A 9,685-nucleotide genomic window follows, 5' to 3' on the forward strand; every position below is an offset into this window, starting at 1 on the left:
CTGCTACCACTGCTGCAGCTGCTTAGCATGGGCGGGTGAGTCCAGAGCAGGTGCAGGATGGGCCAGCGTGGGGCTGTGCACTGGTTCCGCTGGTCCGGAACTGGTCTGCTCTGCTGGGCTAAGTCTGGAGCAGGCATGGGGCAGGCCAGGTTGGGACAGGTCCCTCCGAATACCACGAGGCTGGGGCCAGCGGCAGTGGCAGCCAGAAGTAGCCATCGCTGCTTTGGCTGCCTAGAAAGGCAGCCCAGGCTAGGGGCTGTGCACTGGTGGGGTGCATGGGGCTGTTGCGGGGGTGGGGGAGAGAGGGCAAGGGGTGCTGACTGGCCTGCAGCAGCTCCCGGAACTGCCTATGTGGTCCATGGGCAAAAAGAATTGCCTGCCCCTGGTCTATACAAAGGAGTTTGGCAGAAGATTCCCACTGAAGCTACTGTCAGTTCAGCTATGCTGACATGGAGGCTCAATCAGGATATTCTGGTTGGCGTCAATCAGTGTGACTCCACTGACAGAGTCCAGTTTTTACCAGTTGAGGCGCTAGTCTGGAAGAAGAGACTCTGGTGCCCCCTAGGACAGGGGGAGGTAAACCTACAGCCTGTGAGCCAGATCTGGCTTGTGGAGCCCTTCTATCCAGTCTGCAAAGCAAAGTCTTCTGCAGTGTTTTGGCATCGCAGAGCTTTGCCCATGTGGCAGTGAGAGGCTGTTGCCACCGGCATGAGCTGATCTAGAATTTTGAAAACGGGGGTGCAAATGGTGTGGTGCCTCATCACGTATAACACAACAATGTTCTCCAGTTAAAACGAAAGTAGAAGCTAGGGGCCCAGTGCTGTGTTCTTCAGTTTAAAATTGAAACAAAAACAAATATTACTATTGGAACGTGCATTTAATTTGCTATATCATCTTATGTATAAAAACGCAACAAACTCCTGGTAATCAAGAGATGTTGTTTCATTAGTTACGTTATTAGAAGTAAACGTACATTTGTACGCTTATTTTTTTTTTTTCACGCATAAAACAAAATCAAGCTTTCTTGAGAATCTTGACATAGCATCCAGTGTTTCACTGAAAGTTATTTCCACACCTGAGTTTTCACTTGAATTAAAGTTCCCAGACCCAAGGCACGGTTTTTAGGTAGACTTAAAAATAGTCTGCAGGGCTTTAATATAGGAGCTACATTACCAGGCGCAGCTACCAGACAGCAGAATTGCAGAAGAAAGACTGGCTTGATAAGTGGAACATCAAGACCATTAAAAAGGAAAGAAGATGGTTAACACCTATGGAATGAAGAGTTCAGAAGGAAGTGGGTAGATTATAATGAAATATGCAGTCAACTGACTTCCTCACTGCTGCCTGAATAGAAATGCTGGAGCTCCTCCCAGGCAGTTTTTAAATTTGGGTGAACAAGGAATCAAAGCGGGGTGGAACTGCACCAGTGAGCACTCGCCACTCCAGATCTGCCCCTGCCACCAGATGATGGGAGAAGCAGGGGCAGCACCAGTGGCAGGCAAGTCGGAAGGCCCATCCCAACACAAACTGAGCTGGGTAACTTGGCCCACTGCTCCTGAAGCATTGCTGACCCCTGCTGTAGGCAAAGCTGGACACTACGAAAGTGTTCTGCACCAAGGCTCCTACTGGTGTGGCTGAGCAAGAAATAGCCTCAGTGAGACTTCAGGTTTGGGTTTTTTTACTCAATTCCCTAGCATAGATAAGGGCAGCACTTCTTAACTTACCTATTGAAATGCCTCTCTCTGTTCTAGATAAGCCTGGCTCTTTTCATAGCTGTCACATCCCCACACAACTGCTGTTTTTGTGCATACTGAACTCTTTTTCTCCATCAGATAGCCTTATTTCTTTCCAGTGCATCTTAATAAAGAAAGCATTTTGAAAGGAGAGAAATAAATGTTGTTGGTAGAGCTGGAATATCGGCACACAGTCACGTAAGGAAACAGATTGGCAGTGAAACACAGGAATGCCTCTATCTTCCACTGGGACATCTCTCAGTTTAATTAAAAGATCTTGGAGTTAGCAGGCTCCTGAGGGAAGTCTTTTTTTTTTTTTTTAAATAACTAAACAGGCAAGGGAGAGATCCTGTGTTGCTGAGAGCTGGGCTGTACAGTCTCTTTAGAGAACCTTATCACATGCATGCTATTCCTTTTTTTTTATTCTCCAGGCTTCAAAGCCGAAGGTCAGCATCCCGCTCTCGGCCATCATCGAAGTCCGGACAACGATGCCTCTAGAAATGCCAGACAAAGACAACACTTTTGTCCTGAAGGTAAAGCACCCTGGATGCATTGAGATTTGTACTGGATCCAGCAACATCCCGGGCTTCTGTTCCCCTCCCCATCTCAGCAGCCAGTGATTCTACCCAGATGGCAGCTGCTGCCCTCCAGTCCCACAGGGAGGGGCCTGGGAGAGGAAGGGCTGTTGTGTATTCATGACGGGTATCCCCCTCCCTGGCAGCAATTGATTATGCCTGACACGACCAGCTGCTCAGAACTGTGTGCTTGCAGGTTCCAAAAGAGCCTTTGGTGCTTCAATTCACCCCCAAAAGATTGCTGCATGGCATGGATACAGAATTGTAGTGTCATGTAACTGGGGCCTGGCCTCTGGGATGTGCTTAAAGAGAGACCTGAGAGAGATGGGAAAATGGACAGCACTTAGATTTGCACTCCAGTGGATTTAAAGACGTTAGGGCCAGCAGGGGCCATTAGATCAGTGGGTCTGATTCTCTGTCTCTCACGGGCCCTTACATTTCACGCGGTTACAAGCACAATTTAGTAGCTCAGTACAGCAGTGTTTGGCAAAGGTGCCACTTCCACCAAGGCACCCAGCCTTGGTATGAGCCCATCGAGAGCTGGAACCTCTGCCACTCTCCCTGGGAGTCTGCTCCAAGGCCGAATTGCCCTCCCTGTTAAGAATCTGTGCCCAACATCTGAGCCAAACCCACCTGGCGTCAGGTGCCATTGGCTAGATTCATGTTCTGCCTTCCCCTGCTGCATTAAAGAGCTGTTTCACCAAAATTACTTTTGTCAACATTATTAACACCTTTACTCTCTCCATCCACTACCCAATGAAGTGGGTTGCTGCCTGTGAAAGCTCCTGCCACTGAACTTGTTAGTCCCCAAGGTGCCACCTTGCTTTAGTTTCTCTTGATAGTGTAGAATCATGTGTTTGGCTAAGCTCTTCCAAAAGAACTCTCAATTTTCATCCAGGTTTGTCTATCATATTTACTCAAATTTAAGATGATCCTGAATGTAAGACACCCCCCCCAATAATTAGATTCTGTACATGGAAAAATTATAAATTAGTTATAACTTTCCATGTATAGAATCTAATTATTGGAGGGTCATCTTTAATTCATACCCCCACTGCTGCAAAGGGCAGGCAGTGGGGCAGCAGGTGGTATGGGGAGACCAAGCAGCTGGCCCCCTGCTTGTGCCTGCCCCCTTGCCACCTCTGCCTCCTGCCGCCTCCCTCCCCACACCTCAGGTCCCCACTTCTCCCTCTGCTCCCTCTCCTGCCCCTTTTCCCCAGTCTCTACTCCTCCCTTGCTCCTTGCCCCCTACCCCCTCTTGTCCTTGCTCCATCCCCATTCTAGTCTAGGGCAATGAGCCTGGCCCCAGCCCTCATAGCAGCTGTGTGATGCTGCTGTGGGACTGGCCATGCTCAATGCCCCAGGCTCCAGCTTGGACAGAGAAAACATAAGGAGGGGAAGGGAGAGGAGCAGGTGTGGAGCAGAGGGTGCATGGGGGGAAGAGATGGGGGAAGAGGCTGGTTGGGTACAGAGGTGGTGGAGGGGCAGGCAGCAGCTGCGGCCATGGCCCTAACCGTGGGTACAGGATGAAACCTGAGCACAGCAGCTGTCTGCCCCCTCCTCCTTTATTCAATTGTGAAATGCTTTTTACCCATGTTACATGGCGGGGGGGAGAATCTCATCTTAGAATCCTGTATATTAAAATAATTTTTTTTCTTTCTAGCACAACTTGGTCATACTTTTCCTCAGTTTTAGGAGGCTAATAAATTAGCCTCCTCCTTGGCCAGATACAGAACCTATATGCAAATGAGAGTCCTTTCCCACTGGGTCCAATGCAAGGAGAGATGCAGTTTAGATCCAGTGACAGTGAAAGCACTAGGGATTCCTCAAGGTTCCTTGGGCAGTCCCCCAGACAGTGACTCTTACGATAGTGTTGCAGGCCCCCCATGTGCAGTGTTTCTCTCTCTCTCTCTGGCTCCCAGAGCTAATCTTTCCAGGTTACAAGCAGAATGGTGCATGTTCCTCCTGCATCTCTAGTCTGCAAACTCAGACTGGGAACTGAGTTGAGCTGGATTCCTTTTAGTTCATCTTAAAGTTACGGGTATGCTTTTGGTCCCCGTAAAAAGGAATGGAGCCAACAGCAAAGTTTTTGTGGCAAGAAGCAGAAACAGTTCATATGTTCTGTGGGTGATGAATGAACTGGAGTGAAATCGTGCTCTCTCCCTCTTAGCTGTGTTGGCCTTGCAGAGCTAAGAGGATCCATACGGCACAATCGGAAGGTAGGAGACAAAATAAGCAAGTGATCTGCTTCCCAGTTGCCAGACTGGCTCCCCTATTTGCTAAATGTCAAACCCTTAGCATTTGCTCCCATGCTTCTCTTTCCTGCTGTGGCCAACGAGCAGCCTAGATGTCCCCTTAGACCTCACCAGTGAACTGAAGGGGCCAGCCAGTGCTATTGGCCTACGAAGGAGCCATGACAGTTCAAGACAGGAAGCTCTGCAGATGAAGACTGAGGGCCGCTAGGTTGCAGTCCCAGCTCTGCCGCTGACCAGCTGTGACATTAGAGGAGCCACTCCCACCATTGCCTTGTTTGTAAGCTCTTCAGGGCAGGGACTGTCTTTTGCTATAGATTTAGATCCATGGAGTCCAGCCCTTATTGGGGTCTCTCACTGTTCCCATAATGGAAATTTATTTGAAGATGAATTTGCTTTGCCATTGCCTGGTTAGGGGTTGCGTTTGGTCTTTGGTGGCATTCTGAGCGGAGAGAGACTGTACAAAAGGGGCTTTCTGTCTGTCTCTTTTTTCTTATTGTTCAGCCTACAGCCCCGTTTGGCTGGAAAATTGAAAGTCGGAGACAATCTGCCAAGGGGTGACACTGCCCACTGTTATGTAAATGCTGCTGTTCCCGGTTGCTGGAGTGTGGTGTTCATTTGATCAATAAGAGGGGCTGGTGGAAGCTGTTTGATTGGGGGTGGGGGAGGGTGGCCTGCATTGCATGTCGTAGGGCCTCTGGGGATGGAGAGTAATGCACAGCAGACAGGAATCTGAGGACAAGAGTAGATATGAAGTGCTACTCTAGCCCTCTAGCTAGAGACCCTCAAAAAGACTTTTTTCCATACAATACAGTTAATTAGCTTAATGCAGTATCTTCTGCAGCGTGCTGCTGGCGGCTGCTCCTAACAACCCCTTGTTACAAAGCAGGATTTCTTCCCACTGGGCCAAAGCAGGAGACGTGGAAGAAGTCTGTTCTGCAGGCTGGCTCTGATCTGAACTGGGAGGCAGCCTCCCCAGCAGGGGCTGAGCGCTGCCTTTCCGCTGGTGAGTTTCCCTCAGATCCATCCACACACGCCCCTCAAATGCAGTGCTTTGGGACTCTGGCTCCGAACACAAATGTGTGGGTCTGAGGTTGCAGTGACAAAGCACGTGACGAAGGTTTGATTAAAGGAAAAAAAAGATGCTTTAGTCTAAGAAAGCTGCCGCTTCCTAGCAGCCACTCTCAAGGGGATGCTGGTGTTCATGGCACCTTGCTCCTCATTGAGCCTGATCAGGAGCATGTGGCACTGCAGGCAGAAGGTTAGTGTGCGCAAGGAAGAGCCTCAAAGGTTTTAGTGCATGAGCATTGGTACCAGGGTGGCCAGTCCTAGGTGTTTGGATGAACATCCAGATTCCTGCCATCCAGCTAAGACAAGTCTCCAGAATTAGGAATGAAACATCATGTGACTGCAAGCTCTCTACCTTGAGGCTTCTGCTTCTGGTCCCTGGTCAGCTGCGAAAGTAGGCAGCTTTGGGCCAACAGATTGTTTTGAGCACTACAATGGCAGGCTGGAAACCTGTTTATCTTCCTCACTCTGCCCTGAACATAATGAGAAGCACTGCTTTTTTTTTTTTTTTTTTTTTTTTTTTTTTTTTTTTTGGTTATCATCTTGTACTGGACCATCTAGAACAGGGGTGGGCAAAATGCAGCCCGCGGACCCGATGCGGCCCATCAAGCCATTCTATCCAGTCCATGGGGCCCCTAAAAAATTTAGAAAATTGATATTAGTCTGTCTCTGGTTGCTTGTCATGTGTCCCTCGATGATTTGCCAAGACTTGGTAAGTGGCCCTCCTCCTGAAAAATAATTGCCCACCCATGATCTAGAATCTATACTCCATGCCTGTCTCATTTCCTAGGCCATCAAGGCTGGACCAACACTTCAGGCCTATTATTGCGTATTAGAGAGGTTTCTTCCTTTCCCTGCACTGCCAGTCTGCCAGAAAGAAGTGTTTCTATTCACCTGGTTAAGCTGTCACAGCTCACAGGCACAAGAGCAGTGCAGTGTGCTCTCAGTGCTGATTTGAGTCAGATCCAGCCTCGTGTCCATGTAGCATGAGGGGAAGCAGAAATGCTCCCACTGGTATGGGTTATGTAGGGGGTGCTTTTCTTTGAGCCAGTATCCATTGCATTGCTTTTCTGCCCATGGCTGTTTTAGATACATTTCCATCAAAGCTACAGGACTGGAAAACTGAGATGTTAGACAAAGCAAGTCCCCACCCCAAATCTGTGTCTGACACCAGAGGCAGAGGGGAATGCACCTGAGTGTCCTGATGGCTGTTGCATCCAGCTGTTCTGGAAGCCCCCATTCTGGCTCCATAGTTAAATACACAGCATAACTCAGTCTTTGTGCATCAGACTAATGACAGTCTTGGTTGTATGGAGGCCAGGGCTGTGCTCTAAATCTCTTTTTCCTTGCAGTAAGTCATGCTGGGCTATTTGTACTGTTGGCAATACCCGAGTAAAATTTATACGACCTTACAGGAGAAAGGAATACTAAGTTTGAGTCCAGCACGGGACTCCTCTGAGTACTTGCCTGTACTTGTTTGTGAGACTTTTAGATCTCTCAGTATCTCTTTCATAACTTTTACTTGTAAGGCCCAGAAACAGGGAACTGCTAATGCTTGAAGAATTTCTGTCCCACCTCGGCCAAAACCTACCTCTAATGCTGTGGTTTGTCTCACAAAGCACATTTTCAATGAAGAGGGTAGAGACCAGTTTTCTTGTGTGGCTGAACTAGTTAAAGGTTTCCAAAATGGTAAATGCCAAGGGCAAATTTCCTGTATTAAGGCTTCTATTGTATTTGTCTTTAATATATTTAGATTTAAATTGTTGCACTTCATATCCCAGCTCCAAATGGGCATATGTTCCTTTAAGAAAGTGCTTTGAATTGAATAGATGCCCTGTGGCATGCAGGGGTTGCCATGGAAATTGTTCTTTCTCATTGAATCACGGATTCCTTGACAAGTCTAACTTATGCAAACTTCATCTGAGCTCCTTGTCAATAAGGATAAAGGGGCACTTGTGAGGAACAAAACCTTGATGTCCACTTTGCATTTGGTGTGCTGGGGGGCTGTGCATGCAAGTGTGAGTGTGTGTGCACACATGTGCCTGTGTGTGCATGTGTCTTGTTCCAGAGCACAAGTGATGAGGAACGAGGTACAGTGTGCCCTGGGACAGCAGCCAGGTTAATGTAGCTTCCTTCCCCTCCGAAAGCTTCCCAATAATTCTCAAACAATAACAGCTCTTCCAAGAGGCTTTTCCCGTTATTTTGGTTCCTGTTTCCTCAAGGGGCTTATTTGATTTGTTTGTTTCAAAGTTCGTAATTGACTGTTGAGATCCTAATTGACCTCTTGAGCTCTGTGTTCTCGGGGAGAGGAAACGTAAAAGGTGTTTTCAGTAGTTGTTGTGCCTCAAGTGACTCCCAGAGCCAGACACTTCCTGGTCCTTCCTGTCCATGCTACAGTCTACCGAGGGACGTGGTCTGAAGAATTAGCATGTGTGGGAAGGTGCAGTGATCATTAATTGATCCCAGCAGATGAATCATGATGAAAATGCCTCTGGGAAATAGGCATGTGGGTGATGTTGCCTTCCATTGGCTGGGCCTACAATGAAGAAAAGGGATTTATTAGAATAAGTGGCCTTTTGAGCTCTTCTGTAGCTTGGATGCCAGAGGTCTGTGGCTTTTGAGGCAAAGCAGTTGGGTATATTTGCCACATGTAGGAATTGCATTTGTTGTGGGTGGCATGTAGGCTCATGATGGAGGGGAAAGGTAGGGCAGATCTGCAAGAATGAAAAACTTTCCCCTCTCGTTTAAGGTAGCTGTATTTTTAATTGATTCTGCAACGTTTTGAAACCTCTAAATTCAACCCCAAGGTATTTCTGCAGCAAGTGACACTGCTCTCCCTCCTCTTTGTAACTTACATGTTCTTCCATCATGAAGACAAATGGTCCATTGCAAGATACTCATGCACTGTGCTCATTTTGCTTCCTTTTGTTTTAAATGTTAGAGTCCCCAAACCTTCAACACCCTGCCCCCCCGGGTGCTCATGAAGCATCGGCATCAGTACGGAGGCTAGTGGCTGAGGGGATCTCGCTCACCTTGGTATACCCGCCTGGACCTCAGCATTGCTAGTGCACTGCACTTGCTTCTCTAGTGTTTGGCAGCAGAGCAGGCTCAGGGCCCTGCTGCTGCCCAGCTCTGAGTAGGGCCCTGGGGTAGAGCCTTTTTGGCAACCTGTTCCTCAGCTTGTTTATTTTCAGTGCAGTGATTCTATGAATTGAACCTAATCATATAAAACAGAAGGTCATCCTAGCTAGCAATGCAATACCCTGAGTTAGGACTGCCTCATCCAGTTCAGTAACAGATTATATAACATGCTTGGGAAGGATAGAGTAAGGAAAAGCCTGCCATAGACATGGGGTTTGTGCCTGATGCTTTAAGAAGCCACTTCCAGCCCTGTTTTCTGTACCCATGCCACATCTGCAGCATTTCCAGCTCTCATGAGTGTGAATCATGATGGTTTTCATAAAGCATTAGCTCTTTGAGTCATGTGATTGGCCAGTTGAGCTCCTCTTACATTTCTGGCTCCTGTGGTACCAGACAAAAGCTTGAATCCTAAGGACACAGGACCCTAGAGGCAAATAAAAGAGACTCTCAGATGTAAATAATGAGCAGGGATCCTGGTTTTCTCAGTTTAAAAATCACAAATTCTCTGATAAAACTCGCAACTTCCACAATTAAAATAAAACTTCACTATATATAGGTATCAGTTGAACACAATGTTTTGTTGATAAATTTACAATTTTAAAGCAATTTGGAAACCTACCAGAGCCTCAATCATTATAACAAAATACATTTTAAATACCTATAAATTTTGGTGTTTGATTCAGGGGTTTTTATCATGGAAAGTCAGAGCTCCCCTTGCCCCCTTCACTCACGAGGATGTGGGTCCAGCTGCAGCTGTCCCCCCTGCTGCTTTGTGGCACTGAGGAGCCTTGATATGTTATAGCCCCCCCCGGCCACCAAGCCCTTACTCCAGTGCCCCTTACTCCCAACTCCCAGCCCTGCCAGTGCTCCCTTAACACTGCGCAGGGCTGTGGTACCCCTGCAAAGGGGGGGGGGG

At 47.8% G+C, this 9,685-nt stretch overlaps 1 protein-coding gene across 5 annotated transcripts in view; it reads left to right on the plus strand.

Moving 5' to 3' along the window:
- The window catches only part of SH2B2 (SH2B adaptor protein 2), a 61,705-nt gene that overhangs the window by 26,359 nt on the left and 25,661 nt on the right, over positions 1-9,685 (plus strand). For all 5 annotated transcript variants that reach the window (XM_019511463.1, XM_019511464.1, XM_019511462.1 and 2 more), the window contains exon 3: positions 2,165-2,266. In XM_019511463.1, coding sequence (XP_019367008.1) covers positions 2,165-2,266 — 102 coding nt within the window. The remainder of the gene's footprint in view (positions 1-2,164; positions 2,267-9,685) is intronic.

The sequence above is a fragment of the Gavialis gangeticus genome, unplaced genomic scaffold, assembly GCF_001723915.1.
Source record: "Gavialis gangeticus isolate Ggan-Ray unplaced genomic scaffold, GavGan_comp1, whole genome shotgun sequence".
In the NCBI taxonomy this organism is placed as follows: Eukaryota; Metazoa; Chordata; order Crocodylia; family Gavialidae; genus Gavialis; species Gavialis gangeticus.